This window comes from Alosa alosa, chromosome 5 (assembly GCF_017589495.1).
Source record: "Alosa alosa isolate M-15738 ecotype Scorff River chromosome 5, AALO_Geno_1.1, whole genome shotgun sequence".
Classification (NCBI taxonomy): domain Eukaryota; kingdom Metazoa; phylum Chordata; class Actinopteri; order Clupeiformes; family Clupeidae; genus Alosa; species Alosa alosa.
Genome location: NC_063193.1, coordinates 29,259,977 through 29,277,463, shown reverse-complemented (window position 1 = coordinate 29,277,463; position 17,487 = coordinate 29,259,977). Strand labels below are relative to the sequence as shown.

Genomic DNA, 17,487 nt, shown 5'->3' with positions numbered 1-17,487 from the left:
CCTTTCAAAGGTCTCTGCACGCCCCTGCTGCCTAGTGACCTTACCGTGCTCCCAAACGTCTCCTGCAGCACTGTGCCTGCGTGCACCTTCTGAGAGTTCACTGAATGTATGACGTCACGGATTGGTGGCCGCAAGGCATTTCAATTAACACAGAAAATTGTTATTTTTGTACATTTCTAATTTCACAAACTATTAATGAGACATTTTAGCGAATATTCAGGTTGGAACTAGCGGAAGTATTACAAATTTTAAAAAGTAAAAAACGGGTCTTGTCAAAAAGGCACTTGGACATCAAAGGGGCAAAAGGGCAGGTGCTAGAGCCCCTGTAGCCCCCCTTCTCTGCACGTGCCTGGTTGTATCGACCAGTCATAAACGCTTGGTCAAATTCAAGACTTTTTTCCTCAATGGTTCCATGTTGGTGGAATGAGTTGCCCAGTGCTCTCCGTTCCTGTGATAGTTTTGGGTCTTTGGGTCTAAAGGCAGATCTGGGGCAGCCGTGGCCTACTGGTTAGCGCTTCGGACCTGTTACCGGAGGGTTGCCGGTTTGAGCCCCGACCAGTAGGCGCGACTGAAGTGTCCTTGAGCAAGGCACCTAACCCCTCACTGCTCCCCGAGCGCTGTTGTTGTTGCAGGCAGCTCACTGCGCCGGGATTAGTGTGTGCTTCACCTTGTGTTCACTGTGTGCTGAGGGTGTTTCACTAATTCACGGATTGGGATAAATGCAGAGACCAAATTTCCCTCACGAGATCAAAAAGTATATATACTTATACTATATATGTTCAACATGCACTTAGTTTATTAAGCACTTCTTATGTGTTATTGTTTGTATAATATTGTTTTATTTCCATTCAGCTATTGATTAATTTGACATTGTTGTTTATTATTGCTATTCTCTTTAGTATAGTCTGACCAACATTTACATTTTTTCCCTGTTATATTTAAATATTATATTGTTTTGTATTTGTATGTCGCTTTGGACAAAAGCGTATCCATAACCATATCCATAACCATAACTTGTCTTCAATATCATCACAATAACCATAACTATAGCAGAATCAATTCATGTAGGCTTGATGTCTGCTATTAGCCTGGGTTTTTTCCATGCTGCCTTGCGCGCGCGATTTAATTCACGCTGCTAGGCAGCCTGGATACCATGGAGCAAAGTTTCGCCTCAGGGGACCAATCACAGAACGGAGGGAGGGCAGCAAGACGATGACGACACACCGAAGCCATTTTGAGCTACGTACAGAAGCATTTGATAGACATTCGTAGCGCCCAATAAACGGCTCTGGGCATTCGTAAACCACGTTTCAAATACGAAGAAATGAATGCCTAGTTCCCAGACCCCGTCTCATTTGAGATGAGGGTATGACGTTAGCCAGGTTAGTCTGCTATTTGCATTTGTGAAATTGGCTGCCTACTACAGGATGGCCTGGATCCCTTCCAGCATAGGCTAGGCTACGCTATATAGCCGTCAGCCTTGTACCCATGGCCAAAATACTGCACACAGGACACAGGAAGTAAACAAGAGGAGCAGACATGATGGAGAAACACTAAACAGGAAAAACAGAACAGGAACAGACCCCTACAATAATCATAACTAATTCAAATAACATTTGCTGGGTTAAGATAACCCAATGCTGTGTTGGACCCCATTTTACTCAATGGCTGGGTTGAAAAACAACTCAACCCAGAACATGAAAAGACCATCACTGAAGCACTACTACACTCACATGCTTCTTAATTAAACATATGCCTCAGTGCAAGTCAGGTTCATCAAACAAGGGGCAAATAAGGGCTATGAAATAAAGAACATGTAACACTACCCTTCACAAACTAAAGATCCCTTTACTTGTCTGCATGATATTTTGGTAACACTTTAGAATAACATGTGCAACACCACTTTTCCATCAGAGACATATTTGTAAAAAGCATAGCTGGTATGATATAGAACATTATCGGTATATAGAATCAAGATGAACATTTTCTTTAAAAATACAGATGGGAATGTAGCTCAGTAAGTAAGAGGTCACTCAATGACGCAGGAGACCAGGGTTTAATACCTGCTTGCTGCAGCAATTTTTGAAGGTGCATTTCTCACCGCCAAACCAAGCTAGATATATAGAGATAGAAGGTCGGGCTTGTGGAGCTATAGGCTGCATGGTCCTCCCTTTAGATTGGGGGGCTGCAAAATTTACTACAAATAGGTAAGAAAGGTCTTATAAGCGTATTAGTGTACCTTTCCATCTTTGTCTTATACACCATTAACAAGCATTAACAAGCGGCTTGTTAACACTAACTGTTAAAGGGACACCAGGCAAGCCTGATCCTTTTCTTTGCGTCTTCCGTCAAGGGTTTTTGCTGCTTCTTCGCCGGCTCTGCCATTATACACACGTTTGCAACAATCTCTAGCATTTCGTTAGCCTGCCTCTGTGCTGTAAACTGATCCTGCTTCGGTCGGCGTGTAGGATACACCGAACTTGCAAGCGGGATATTCTTCCTACAGGCAGTAGGGGCGGGCGAGAGAGCCTTCATTCGCCCCGTAATAAGTCATTTAACCATATACCGACTTACGAAGATGATTAATTAACACGAAAGCGTTGCCTGGTGTCCCTTTAACAAATATGCTTGTAAGTAACTTAAAAGGCTGCTTACTTACAAGCTGCATGTTAACAGTTCATGTTAATGTTATTAAAGGATAACAGTTAACTAACTGTTAGTAATGAATTGTTAACTGCTAATTATGCAGTGTTAATACCTAATAAGAATTCTAAAGCGTTACCGATATTTCTGGTAATTGAAATTCTCCAAATGCATCATACTTGCCCCCATTCACATCCATTATATGCCAGGTCTGTTAATGACCATGGCTATAACATTACTAAACTGCAGTTCCTTAAGTCCAGGGGTGAGAACTTGCATATTAGCCTACTCCAGTCATGTGTTTTACTGGTCCTATTTCTAGTTATAGCTACAAATATAAAGTATATTTTGTATCAATACTACATTTATTAAGTTTAAATAATGTTACCTATGTCCCATGGACGTTCGCAAGGTTATTAATTAACATTAACAACTTTCATCTTTCTCTGTACTGTAACTTTAGCCTACATGGTAACAGCCACTTTAAATGTAGCTAAGTTAGCTATCATAAAAGCACCGATTCCACCCCTTTCGTTCGAAAAATTCTAGATCAAAGATGTGTTTTAATACTTCAAAATAACATTTGATAAGAGACTTTGATAAGAGACTGTTTTTTACTTAAGGAGTTACCGGAGGAGTTTTGGGATTGTAAATAGACTTGACCCTCCCTTCACCAGCAATACATTTACTAGTGACTGGGAAAAGAGGCATGACCCTCCCCAATAATTTATTGAAGCCTTTTGTGCCGGTTTACTCTAAGCAAATATATACAGATAGCCGCTGTTTACAATTACAATTATAACATACATCACTTAACCTCTGCTTTCCCATCTTACACATCACACTCCACCAAGATGGTGGCCATTTCAGTAGATTTACTCACTAACATTGTTGTGGAAACACAATAAGCATAGAAACTAAATGCATTTCCTGCATTACTGCATTATTTCAAATACTAAGTTAATCCTCTAGTAAACTAGTATTCATGAAATAAAACAATAAAGCATTGAGACCATTCAACAAAGCACGTAATAACACATGAACATCACGAGGCCTCCTCAGTGATTGTATGTTTTAGCGTATAGGTAAAGCTGTTGTGACCCATACTGTATACAGCAGGACAGAAATACCCCAGATACAGATAGATGCTGTTATCACATCCACACACATGTAGTAGAAATCTTCAACATTCATTTTAATAATCACCCCAGCCTTGCATCATGCTAAACCTTTTGTCGACCAAACTGCTCTTGTGACCTTTGTCAATCAAATGTTCACATGACCCATTGTTACTTATATGATCAGCCATGGGCCCGTGGCCTACTGGTTAGCGCTTCAGACTTGTAACCGGAGGGTTGCCGGTTCGAACCCCGACCAGTAGGCACGTGCCCTTGAGCAAGGCACCTAACCCCTCACTGCTCTCTGTGCGCCGCTGTTGTTGCAGGCAGCTCACTGCGCCGGCATTAGTGTGTGCTTCACCTCACTGTGTGCTGAGTGTGATTCACTAATTCACGGATTGGGATAAATGCAGAGACCAAATTTCCCTCACGGATTTCAAAATCAAGAGTATATATACTTATACATGAGAACCGCATGTGGACACATGACGACAATTAATCATTTCATGATGAGTCCTTTCCTCTTGACACAATCAAAGAGGGTGGGCTACGCTTTAAATGCAGAGGGAAGACGCAGCTCTGGAGGTTCAGTTGGTCGCCGCCATGAACGGTGAGCTATGCTGGCCTCCGAGCTCATATGCCGGCCTCCGAGCTCGTAGTTCTAACACCATTGTTAGCCAATAAATGTTTCATCGTGTTTTCAGTTTTCAAACCTGCCTCTGTCTGCTTGCACTCAATTTTTCTTACAACACACACACACACCCATAAACACATCCCATCTCCTCAGCACACATATAAGCCACCACTCACATGTACAGTAAAGATCTGGCTGCTGCCTCTTAGCTGTCTGCTATTCTGTGTTCTTGGGGAAACCAAAGAACAAAACCACTCCCTCATCTCTGGACCCCAGCAGATATTACAGCATCTGCACCTCTGCTGGAACACACATCAGCACACCACACACACACTACTGGGTGGGAAAGGTGTTGATGAGCCCAGTGTTTCACCCCCTCTGATCCTCTCCCACAATCCATCTCCTCTCCCTCCTGCTCCCCCTAACCCTCCTTCCCCTCCCCCAGGTTTTCAGGCCTTTAGTCCCTCTGTGATTGGACACGTGTCTGATGGAAGGTCGAAAGTGAAGTTCATTAAGTTGAGTAGAAGTAAATATTTAAGTGGTTGTACTCAAGAGATTAAACATTATGCATTTATATCTGATGTATGATAAAATATAAACTTCTTGTTGCAACATGACGGACTGAATCTCTGTTCAAAACTATCAGATATTATGATGGAAGTCACATTTACGTTTATTTAAATAATAAAAAGAAACAGACACGATCACTACAGTTGACGGGGTATTTCATCTTTGTGAGTCATGTAATCAATTAAACAATCCATGTTTGTTCTAAAGTTGTTTGTTATGAATAAATAACAGAGGGTCTGGGGGTCAGACATCAGTGCATGATGTGTGTGTGTGTGTGTGTGTGTGTGTCAGTCTGAAACTAGGATCAAAAGGTCAGATCAGTCCTGGAGTCTGGCCCTCTCTGGCTCTGGCTCCTCATTCAGGCACAATAATGAAGAGACACATCTCCCCCTAGTGGCCAGATACCAGAATAGGAGTGTGTGTGTGTGCGTGTGTGCGTGCATGTGCTCCTCATTCAGGCACAGTAATGAAGAGACACAACTCCCTCTAGTGGCCAGCATCTACACCATCTCTGACATAATGACCCTCCTGCACAGACCACATTCACTCACACACTCTACCCTGGGTAATGGATAGCACCTAGATCATCAGTGAAGATATTGTGACCTGGGTTACCTACAGAAGTGATATGAATATTTCTGCAAGCACCCGTAAACACCACATCAAATAAATGATCAACAAGTGGATCTATACCCCAGCTCCCTCCATCTCCTTCTCCCTATCCTCACACACACACACACACACAAACACACACACACACACACATACACACACTCACTCACACATACACACACTCACTCCACACACACACACACACACACACACACACACGTTGTTCCTCTGTTCTCTCATATGGTTGTGTAAATGAGGTGTGAGTTCAGTACTTGATCACCACACAGTTTTTGGTCTCCAGTCATTATTATCCTGTCCTCCTGACCTTTGACCTTTGTTAAGTTTGTTATGGTGAAAGTAGTAAAAGCACAGGAGGCCGACGTGTCCCAACCTTGCAAACACCGCTGAAATGTCCCAACCTTGCAAACACCGCTGAAATGTCCCAACCTTGCAAACACCGCTGAAAAGAGCCCTTTTTGAAAGGGGAGAAGGAAAGGAAGCAGCGAAACCTGCAGCTGCCAGCCTCTCCCCCCCCCTCCCTCTCTCTCTCTCTATCATCATATGCCCAAACTTTTAAGGAAATTTTCAAAAGTATCTTGCCAGAATTATAATGAAACTCACTGAATATCCTAGTTTAATATTTATTCAAATTTCTTTCATCTATGGAAGCAATAAGTAATATGTAATAAGCAATAATGTCTAATTTCCAAATAAATATTGTGTACCTCCTTTGGTGTCCACTGTCGGAGTCTCACCAGCCATCTGCACACCTGGAAGGCGGGGCTGGAGGTAGGTGAGGGTCAGCGTGCTGTGGAAGACCGCGCTTACCACCTCCACGGCTTTGCTCCTCCTGTGTGACCACACCCTAACACAGATCAGCACTCGGGCTACATTGCTGGGCAGGAAGCAGATGACCAAAACCACCACCACCACCACCATAGCCAGGGAGGTGAGGGTCCACTCTAGTGCTATGTGGTGATCTAGATGTTATGGTGACTCAGACGAGTCAATGTTGCACACGCATTTACCTGTCCAGGGCACTGAGCGTCAGGAAGGAGATGCTCACTTTAAGGGTGCCAGGAAGAGGAAGACATGGCAGACGTCACCAAAGCTCCAGTCCATTCCAGAGAGGTAGTATAGCCAACACAGAATAGCCACCAGAGAGGTAGTATAGCCAACACAGAATAGCCACCACCACACTGGAGAGGAAGGAGGTCAGCCAGGGCCAGGTTGAAGAGGAGAACATGGATCTGCTCTTTCAGGGCCTCATGTGCCAGCAGAAGACCCAGAGCAGTTAGATTTCAAATTAACACAACACAATATCTCCACTAGATGGCAGCATTACTCTTCATAAGCGTTTAATTAACCCATTTAAGCCCACATTTTTCCCAGACATGCAAATATGCAAATCATGTGTTATTAGCAACCCTTTGAAGTAATCAATAATTATCTTTTTTAAAAAATGTAGAAAAGTAGATGAAAAAGTGAGTTTTATTACCGGTCAATTGTGACCGGTGGGATAATATGCATATACTTAATTAAAGGTTGCTCAAATTGCTTTTTTGTTAAAATAAAGGTATTCTGACAGGACTTTTCAAACTGATATGAACACTGAGACCAATGGCAATAATAAATATGAAAAATATGTTAACATTGTTTATTTACCTTCGGCTCGATAAAATAGAACCCTGAATGTGTATGTCTGTTTGTGCGTGTGTGTCTGCATGTAGTTGTGAGAGTTAGTGTATATGGTCTGTGTGTGTGTATCTGCATTGGGTGTGTGAGAGCAGCAGGCAAAGCGCATGCCGTGTGCAATGTGAAGTCCCCTTGAGTGTGTATGTCTGTGTGTGTGTGTGTGTGTGCATCTGTGTGTATGTGTGTGTGAGTATGTATGTGTGTGTGTATCTGTGTGTGAGTGTGTGTATGTGTATGTGTATGTGTGTGTGTATGTCTCTGTATGTGTGTATGTATGAGTATGTATGTGTGTGTGTTTGTAGGTGTAGAAGTATGTGTGCATCTAGATACAACATTCTATCCCACCGGTCACTATTGTGACCGTTAACATTCTCATGTTAACATTTACTCATTCTGCAAACACACCAAAGACATTTGAATAATTATAAATGTATATATCATAACTAGACACCTTAAAGACCATGCAAAAATATTTGTCCTATGTTTATTTTAACATACTTTAAAAAACTTTTATTTGGGAGCTGTGAGGCCGTCATCCTCTTCTCAAGGTGCAACCAGGAAGTAAACAGCTTTGGTCATGTGACAATTTACTCAAAACATTTGACACTGCACACATTTCATTGAAACACTCTATTGTTTCAATATTTACTGAAAGAGTATTGGGATATTCCCCAGTTACAGTTTTAGAGGCTTATAAGTACTTTTTTTTTTTTTCAGTCACAATTGTGAATGTGTAGTATCCATGCATTTTGAATGAGGACATTCTGAAATTGTTGCTTTATTTTGCAGTGCTTGCAGTTATGAAATGGAATTCTTTGACAGTTTTAAAGTTTCTCAGTCAATTTCATCATACATGAAAACTGTGGTGCTTCCTCATGAACAATGAGGTTTTTTTTACTCTTAGGTTAGAGCAATTAACCAATAATTGTAATAACCCAGATTTATTGGTCATATCAGCCATGCAGAATTACATGGCAATCTTTGTCAATGACAAATGTGTTTTGGCCCTGATCTGCGTTGCATAGCCATAGACACACCCCTAAATGCACGGAAGTCTTTTCCAAGCACATTCCCCCAAGTACACCTCGCTGCAGCCTGCGGGAAGGCGAGGCTTGACATCAAGCCCCGCCCACATCCAACTCAGCCATGTTTTCTTTGCCTACGTCACTCCCCATACGCTTTGGCTTTACTGCCGACAGCCTGGTAGCGAATTATATAGTATATTGTTTCATATTAGATGATAGAAACTGATGATGTAGGCTAAACACAAATTACATTTCATGCAACCACAGTGAATTTTTCATGTAGGCCTAGGCTAGTTACTGTACATTGGGTTCGTGTACTTTTTCGTTCATTTGATTTCCGGTTTTGAAACAATAACATGCACATTCAAAAAAATGGTCATTTTAAATATTGATGACAATGTGTTCAAACGTAAAACGAGCCATATTTCATTTCATTTAGCCCTCAAAAGTAGAATGGTGTGTTGTTTCATTATCATGGACTATCAGTTTAACAGCAAGAATTCTCCATTACAACCAAATGTCGGCTACAAAGGGGCGATTTTGCTTTATTAACAGGTGAACTAGAAGCATGCATTGTGTAACGTTAACCGGTCAGATCAAGCTAGACATATCCTCATCTCAAATATAGGCTACTGCCCAGCAAGCAGCTATTGGACCACCGGTAGATAGGCTACTTGTCAGCAACCCGCGATGGTAACGTTAGGCCACCGGCAGTCCACCGTATAAATGAATAAAGAAAAGGTGGTCAAAGCTGCGGCTCGTTAGCCCAGCGGACCGCGGTAGAACCGATGTGCAAAAACTCAGTGGGCCGCCGCCAGCCTCTTGCCATCTGGGTGGTTAACTTTGCTGGCTATCTGACGAACGAGTAGTGTGACAATGGAAATGTTGGTGCTGTTGCGAGTTGTTGCACTGGTTTGAATCCACAGTTTACGTGTTGAATTACACAATAAAACGTTTTTTGCAGTAAGTTGCTGGTTTGTAGAATGTAGCACTAGCAGCTCGCTCAGTCTCGTTGCGAGTTCTGGCTCTCTCTGCTGACTGCCTCCCTCTCGCCGCCAGCAATTTTAAACTGTGTGACGTAATACAAAAAAACATGGCTGACTTGGATGTGGGCTGGGCTTGATGTCAAGCCCCGCCTTCCCGCAGGCTGCAGCGAGATGCTCAGCACATGACTACACCAATAAGTTCAGAGGAAACGAAACTGAAAGTAACCTAGAGAGTGGATTCAGAGGTTCGCAGTGTTTATCGTACTCGGGAAGAATGGCAGGGGCGATATCAATTAACCAGGAGGACCTTTTTATCTGTCCGATTTGTTTGGATCTACTGAAGGATCCAGTGTCTCTTAACTGTGGACACAATTACTGCACGGGCTGCATTAAGGGCTGCTGGGATCAGGAAGATCAGAAGGGAGTTTACAGCTGCCCACAATGCAGACAGACTTTCACTCCAAGACCTGTTTTGAACAAAAATAGCATTTTTGCCGAGCTTGTGGAACAGTTCAGGAAGACCAGAATTCAAGGTAGGCCTACTGCTTCTCCTCAGTGTTTTGCTGGACCTGGAGATGTGGAGTGTGACAGCTGCACCGGGAGAAAATTAAAAGCCGTCAAGTCCTGCCTAGTGTGTTTGTTGTCGTACTGTGAGACTCATCTCCAGCGCCATTATGAACTCTCAGGGAAAAGACACAACGTGGTTGATGTCACAGGTCAGCTACAGGACAATATCTGTGCTCAACACCAGAGGCTTATGGAGGTATTTTGTCGCACAGATCAGAGTTGCGTCTGTGTGCTATGTCTGGTAGATGAACACAAAGGCCATGACACGGTCTCAGCTGCAGCTGAGAGGACGGAGAAACAGGTAAGCACCGGGAGGGAGTTCAGCTGCGGATATTTTTATACTTATATAAAAACGCTCCACACCATTGACAATTTAACAAATATAATACATAATTCCTGCGAAACTGCATTTTTGATAGCCTATATTGGCCTATGTATTTAGTCCTTTCGTTTCCACAAAAATCACCAAAAGTCATAATTTAAGGGGTTATTTTTCAAATGTTTTTCCTTTGGAGACTGGGGGTCAGGTATTTTCTATCACAATAGAGCCCATCGTTTTTAGTGGTAGTAGTTTTTTTTTTTAACACATCTCTATGTTCAGATTGGGACACACGCATTGCATCAAGTTATATTAGCGGTAAATTATGTTATTAAATGTTTCCTTCAGAAGCAGAGCTACACAGAATAGTGTGCCGAACTCTCAGTTATTACTGATCCCATCTGCTCCTTTGTGCCAAGTAAAGATGAACACAGTCGGGCTCATGATTGGACACGTGGTATCTCTCATCAGTCCCAATAAAGACACTATTTGCTCAGTGGTTTCCACAAATCCTGTAAACGAAGCAGGCATCTTTATGACATGTGAGGAATTAAATATATAGTGTAAGCACTATGTAGGAATGTGTTGTCTGGTATTGTCACTGTCATTTAGAAGGAGATGGAGGAGACAAAGAGGAAACTCCAGCAGAGACTCCAGAAGAGAGAGAAGGAGCTGCTGGAGCTGAGGAAGGCTGTGGAGACTCTCAAGGTGAGTACTGTATTTTTGTGGCCCGTTGGAGGAGACGGCTCGAGTAGACCTCACCAGGCTTGGGAGTGGGGATCCAACGATCCACTGAACCGTCTTGGTGACTTTGTTCAGTCGTCTCCTCTCTGCTGCAGTGCAGCTGGCGTACCACACTGTGCATCAAACAGTGAGGACACTCTCTATTGTGCAGTGGTAGAAGTTCCTCAGCAAAGGTGGAGGGAGTTTGCTTCTCCTCAGCGTTCTCAGGAAGAAGAGACGCTGCTGGGCTTTTTTGATGATGTGGTGTTCACAGTCCAGCTCACCATTAAGAATTTAGAGGCTGTTTAAGTTCTGATTTTTAGTGGACAATTCGGTTGTAACATTTCAATAGCAATCACCAACACCACCCTAACTTATGGAGACGCCTTTTATAGTTACCGTATTGCACATCTGAAATCTCTCCATGATTAAGACAAAAAAACATTTTGTTTTTCGCCAGTTAATGAACTTTTGAAAAGATATGCTTCCACTGGCTACACCAGACGAGAAAACTTGTTTTCTCTTACTGCGTGTGAGCAGCATGTATGTGCTCCGCTTCCGTTGTTGTTTAAAGATTAAAGCTCAAATTTAACCCAGCTACAATTTGTAAGGTACCGAACCCTGGAGGGGTCATTGGATATATCCAGAAAACGTGCACTCATTTTACTACATTGTGTGCTCATTTTACTAAATTGTGCACACATTTTACTAAAGCCTACGGGGTTTAGCTCACTTGCTAGTGTGCTCAACTCCCATTACAAGGTGCTACAAGTTGAGGGTTCAAGTCAATATGCAGAGCTGAGCCGTGCGATCAACACAACGCAGGTCACACTCAGTCAGGGCTCTCACCCAGTCAGCCAAAGAGTAGTCTGCAAAACTGAGTCACTTTCCAGTTCCTCTGAGCCACACTGTGGGTAACAGGCTGTGTGGAGGAGCTGAGTGAGGGCTGCTTTAGATGGACCCTCCTCTTTGTGTGTCTCCTAACAGAGCTCTGCACAGACAGCAGTGGAGGACAGTGAGAGGATCTTCACTGAGATGATCCGCTCCATTGAGAGAAGGTGCTCTGAGGTGACAGAGCTGATCAGAGCTCAGGAGAAGGCTGAGGTGAGTCGGGCTGAAGGACTCCTGAAGCAACTGGAGCAGGAGATTGCTGAGCTGAAGAGGAGAGATGCTGAACTGAAGCAGCTTTCACACACAGACGATCACATCCATTTCCTCAAGGTAACTGTAGTGTAGATAGATTGTTAGCAAGTGTTTAATTTCCAAAGTCATAAAATCCTTGTTGGAATATACTAATTCAATTGACATACAGTATACAACATAAAGTGTCTGTTTTCAATTGAATGTTCTTGCACTCAGTGCCAAAGCTCTGCAATATACAACCTTAGATATGCATTAGATCAGGCGTCTTCAACATTTCTCAGACCAAGGACACCTTGCTTGATAGAAACCTTGTAGCACTTGTATGCAGGACAACTTATTTTACATGAGTAGACAGTAATGGCGACAATGCTAATCCATTAAAATAACAATTTTGGACAATTTTGGAGATCATATATTTATAGATCAGATATAATTATGTTTCTATCCATTAATCTCTCTCTCTCTCTCTCTCTCTCTCTCTTTCTTTTGTAGAATTTTCAGTCAGTCAGCCCTCAACCTCAGTCTAAAGACTTATTCAGCACCTCTGTCAGTCAAAGCTGGTCTGAGGCTGTGAAGAAATCTGTCTCCACACTGAAGGGGCAACTGGAGGATTTCTTCAAGCAGGAAGTCATGAAGATCTCTGCAGCAGGTTTGTTATATAGATATTCAGTAGAAAAGGAGAAAAGGTCACATAAAATAATGAAGTTTATACAAAGTGCAGTCTTTTATACTTTTCTGTTATAGGTTGTTATAAGTTGCTAAAGGTATATGAGTTGTTCAGTCAAGCACTCTGAGAAACTATAAAAAGAATTGATTGAAGCCTGCTCCTATACCTGTGCATAGTGATATTCATGCCGTCATGTTGGTCAATGTGATGATTCATTAATCAGGCAAAGTGACAAATGCTTACTCGTGTTATGTGTGAACAGATATTTTGGTCATTCAATGTGTAATATACCAACTTAATTGACCCATTTGCTCTGCAGTTAGTTGGGTTAAGGAATTGATTCAAATGGTTACATTTCATTAGAATCATCATTTAGCTGACGCTCTCATCCAGAGACACTCACCCGCAGTGAATTAACTACAGGAACTGCTGAAGCAACTTGGGGTTAGGTGCACTGCTCAGAGGCACAATGATTGCAGCCCCTGGGATCAAACTCACAACCTTTAGGTGTTCCATTTGGAAGCCCATATCCCAAACCACTAGACCAGCGGCCCCCACATCTGAAGGTCTTCTGAACCTGCTCTTCCCATCCTGATGAAGATCAGTGATGCTTGGATGAGTGCATCTCCATCTTCACGTTAGTTCTAGTTTGGTTAGTTATAATGCATCTCTTCTTTCTCAGTGTCTGATGTCCAGGCTGTTTTTACTGAGCCAGTAACCAGAGAGGAGTTCTTAAAGTGTAAGTTGGTCTGGTCTACAAACACTGAGACAAACATGTACACACACAGTCATTCATTCAAGTGTTTGTGGAATTACACACACACACACACACACACACACACACACACACACACACACACACACACAGACACAAACATAGAAAACATAGAAATACACATAGTAAGATGCGCAAACCCACAAAGAAACACACATTAAATACACCCACACAAACATACACTGCCTTATCATAATCTGACATACACACTATCATAATCTCACATATACACTTTCATAATCTCATATACACAGTATCATAATCTCTCATACACACTATCATAATCTCATATATACAGTATCATAATCTCACATGAACACTATCATAATCTTACATACAGTATACACCACTATACTCACACACAAATACTACTATATTCCATTTACATGTTTGTATGAGAGAGTATGCTAGAGCATATAGTTGGGTATGTGAGAAAGTTTACTAGTGTGTGTGAGAGCATATAGTTGGGTATGTGAGAAAGTTTACTAGTGTGTGTGAGAGCATATAGTTGGGTATGTGAGAGAGTTTACTAGTGTGTGTGAGAGCATATAGTTGGGTATGTGAGAGAGTTTACTAGTGTGTGTAATGGTCCGTTCATGCCATCTGGGAATATCAGATTAGGTTGTTTTTCCAAATGTGAGTGTTCTTATGCTTTGCCGTCGGAATGTGTGAAAAACATGGATGCCACAACAAAGGTTCAAACATATGTTTACTAATCTTAAACAAACAACTGTATTCGCTTACAAATATGGTGTAAGACGCTTGTGAAATAAGGATATGCAGCTCTCAAGTGACAAAAACAGCAAATTCCCAAGTTCACATTAAAACTGTTGGTAACACTTTCTTAACTCTATTAGTAACAGTTCTTAACACACTCATAGCAGCTGTCATAAACTGCACATAAAGCATTCATGACTATTTCATGAGACAGGACTCAACATTCATACCAAACCTTTCATGAATGTGGAAGACAGAACGACGGCAACTTGTCAAAATAAAAGTCCATCAATCGCAAAGCAGCATTGCCGTTTTTGTTCCAAACCTCTTACCTGACCATGTCACATCTGAGTCAATGGGCTAGTCCAGTGCAAAAAGACAGGTCAAGCAAATGGTCAAGCAAATAATTTTTGTTTCATAAAAATGTATTTGTTTTATGATGTAACCTTTGCAGAAAATTTCTCATCTTTTGCTACTGGGAATGTCCAACCATTCCAGGTTACACAAATACAAGTCAGCTAAATGCAGGCTAGTTTACCCCCCAGTGTTAAACTCTGAGATGATTGTAAGTGATTACAAATACTTCACAACTTGTAAAGTGACATTCGATGTAGACTTCATAAGATATTCATGAAATATTTACAAAAACGGCAATGCTGCTTTGCGATTGATGGACTTTTATTTTGACAAGTTGTCATGGTTCTGTCTTCCACATTCATGAAAGGTTTGGTATGAATGTTGAGTCATGTCTCATGAAACAGTCATGAATGCTTTATGTGCAGTTTATGACAACTGCTATGAATGTGTTATGAACTCACCCGTCAAGTAAAGTGTTACCAAACTGTTGGACATGAAAGTCCACATGGACTACAAACAAACTACAACGAGACGACAAAAGTGACGACGAGCCCCCAACTGGGCAGCTCAGGTAGCAACATCTTTCCCCAGTTTCCCACCTCTTATAGACCTCAACAGTCCCGCCCCTCCTCCGAGAGAGCTTAGTTTCCAGTAGTTTCTCATTCATTTCTCCAATCAACATCTGAAAAAATCTGTATATATAAAGAGTTTTAGATCATGCCTTAGGGTAACCAGCTATTTTCCCAGGTGATGTCCCATTGAGATATTCAAATCTCTTTTACAAGGGAGCCCTGGGGCAACAGATACACAAGTTACACAGAAACATTGATGACAAGACAGACTAATAAGGACAGAATAGCATAGAAGAAAGACATGAGGACAAGACAGACTAATAAGGACAGAATAACAGAAGAAAGACATGAGGACTAGACAGACCAAAAAAACAGCGACACAAGCCAGTGACACAACAAACAAAACAGATTTACAGTACATGTAAAAACAATATAAGAATCAAATAAAGGGGTCATTTGAAGCATGATTCCAGCTAGTAACGAGACGACAGGTGTCTCAAAACAAGGTTGATGCCCTATTACCTTTTGACCTCAATATGAGCATGTACAATCACTTAGATAGATAGATGCTTTATTGATCCCCAGGGGAAATTCATAGTCAAATATTCTTAGTCATTCTTAGTCATTCTTTGTCATGTCATAGCTGGTTTTAAGTCTACCATGGACGGTTATGATTTTATGGCTTATGCTCCAGTTGCCAATGGAGAAATTGTATTGTATTCTTACTTCCGGAATAGGCTGTGGGCGGGACTGTTGCGGTCTATTCCCACATGACGTGACGATGATGATGTTTTCACTGGGAATTGTTTTCCCCCCATGCACAAAGAGAGTTTGATTGAAACAAAAGGAGTTTAATTGCTCAGTTCCTGATTGGGTGATGAAGAAGAAGCAGGCCCATCACTTCTCTCTTGCTAGCCAATTAAAATCAAGTAAGGGGAGGGACCTACAGTACACTGTCAACAATGGTAGTGGCCAATGGGGCAGGCGAACGTTCGGAGAGCGTAGACACTATGGGTGGCTCTGAGGCTAGGAGGAGACCACTTCCAGCTAGCATTCCATTCAACCCCATTCATTTTGGCGTCACTTTGACATCATATACAAATAAATGAAAATATAAAGCTCATAGGTTCTTAAAGTTAATCAAAATAAGGATTGCAAAGATTTGCGAAGTATTCAATGGAGCAGCTTCTCCTTGGGCTTCTGCGGTCGAAGACTGTAGCTTCCTCCTCCGGCCACACCCTCCAGGTAGCATCACCTACCTATATAGGTTGAAGGCCCAGAGGGAGATGACTCAGAAAGACAGTGGCATAAGTGATTTTGGCTCCTACACGTCCGGCCCCTAAATGTTTTAGGCTTAGCATAAAACAATTACTACTTTTAATATTAAAGGAGCCAATATACTGTTTATAAAGTATAAAGGAAGACATTAATGTGGCTCTTCTAACAGGCAGAGTTTAGTAATTAGATATGGATGTGATCGCATGCTCTATGTACTTCCTTGCCTATACCTAATTGTACAGTGTCCTTGGGTACCTTAAAAGGCGCTTTTTTAAATTAAATTCATTATTATTATATTATTATTAGTAGTAATTGTACGCTTTAGGTAGCCCATCTTGGTTTTAAGTTTTACTGACCGGACCAATCCACTGGAATCAGTGTCATGAGCTCTCTCTCTGCCTGGTAACACGCGCTGATTAAAGTCTGATGACCTCCACCTGTTCCTGCTCTGCTCTGCCTCACCCTCGTTTACCTACCAGCTGCACTGCATTCACCACTCATCATGCCCGGTATATAAAGCCTTGCTTTTCAGTCCACACTTGTCAGATCGCCTGCAAACCCGCACCAGTTACCTGCCTGTCTTGAAAAACGACTCTTACTCTTTGCCTGTGAACCCAGACCCGCCGGGACTACTTCTTTGATCTCCAGCCCCGGTAATCTTGACCTGCCTTCCGTCTCTCTTCTCTTTAATACAGCCTAGCCCCTTGACTGTACTGCTGCTTCGTTTCAATTGCTGTTGTGTGTGTGTTTCCCCAGGACTTCCCCGGATCATCCAGCTCCTGCCATTGCTGCTCGGCTATTGGGGGAAACACACACGCAGACTCTTGGAACTCCCGGAACCCCTGTAACCCCCAACCCTTAAATAAACATTCTAACGTGACGCTTTTGTGGTCCTCGTCCTGTTTGGTGTCTGACAATCAGGCTTTGTCTCCAGGATTCTTGGCAGAGGCCATGACGATCTAGGAGAGATAGGGTCAACAATCACCACGATGTCCCCAACGTTGATGTTTCCTCTCACCTTGGACCACTTCTGCCGTTCTTGCATTAGCGTCAGATATTCTTCTGTCCAGCGTCTCCAGAACAAGT

General features: G+C 42.2%; 1 protein-coding gene across 4 annotated transcripts in view; it reads left to right on the top strand.

Moving 5' to 3' along the window:
* Positions 1 to 9,514: 9,514 nt before the first annotated feature.
* Positions 9,515 to 17,487, top strand: part of LOC125294633 (tripartite motif-containing protein 16-like) — a 587,664-nt gene continuing 579,691 nt past the window's right edge. For 3 of the 4 annotated variants that reach the window (XM_048243522.1, XM_048243521.1, XM_048243520.1), the window contains exons 1-5: positions 9,515 to 10,151; positions 10,782 to 10,877; positions 11,880 to 12,113; positions 12,528 to 12,684; positions 13,385 to 13,441. In XM_048243522.1, the coding sequence (XP_048099479.1) occupies positions 9,558 to 10,151; positions 10,782 to 10,877; positions 11,880 to 12,113; positions 12,528 to 12,684; positions 13,385 to 13,441 (1,138 nt within the window). In that variant the 5' untranslated portion in view covers positions 9,515 to 9,557. The remainder of the gene's footprint in view (positions 10,152 to 10,781; positions 10,878 to 11,879; positions 12,114 to 12,527; positions 12,685 to 13,384; positions 13,442 to 17,487) is intronic. The other variant, XM_048243523.1, reaches the window with a different exon arrangement.